General features: G+C 32.7%; 1 protein-coding gene across 1 annotated transcript in view; it reads right to left on the bottom strand.

Moving 5' to 3' along the window:
* The window catches only part of LOC111831982, a 1,973-nt gene extending 1,739 nt beyond the window's left edge, over positions 1–234 (bottom strand). The window contains exons 1-2 of the mRNA XM_023787921.1: positions 197–234; positions 41–106 (exon numbers count right to left, since the gene is read on the bottom strand). Coding sequence (XP_023643689.1) covers positions 41–106 — 66 coding nt within the window. The 5' untranslated portion in view covers positions 197–234. The remainder of the gene's footprint in view (positions 1–40; positions 107–196) is intronic.
* Positions 235–419: the final 185 nt, after the last annotated feature.

The raw sequence follows: 419 nt of genomic DNA, 5'->3' as shown, positions 1-419 counted from the left end.
AACATTCTTGAAAATTTTTATCAAATACAGCAATGCTTACCTCATCAACTTGATCCATCTTTTGAGTGATCTCCTCTGTTTTCTCATTTGCTTCATTTGTATTCATCTTCAAATATTGCACATATTATTTTATAAGTCGTGAATGTACATATGTTTAATTCTTGTGAAATGTCTAAGAAGAACATCTTTTATCTACCTCATTTGATTGATCCAGCTTCTCTGTTATCACCTCTGTTTGTGTTTATCCCCTGTGTGCCTTGGAGTATAGAACTGTAGATCAAATGTGAATTTACTTTATCATTCAGATCAAATCTCAGCAGTTATGATTTTAAGAAACCTTTATGAAATTCAGATCAAACCTCAGCAGTTGAATTTTCAGGTTGTGTTTCCTCATTAGGATTCTGATTTGCTGGAGTAGG

This window comes from Capsella rubella, unplaced genomic scaffold, assembly GCF_000375325.1.
Source record: "Capsella rubella cultivar Monte Gargano unplaced genomic scaffold, Caprub1_0 scaffold_2, whole genome shotgun sequence".
Lineage (NCBI taxonomy): Eukaryota > Viridiplantae > Streptophyta > Magnoliopsida > Brassicales > Brassicaceae > Capsella > Capsella rubella.
This window is presented reverse-complemented; position numbering and strand designations above follow the sequence as displayed.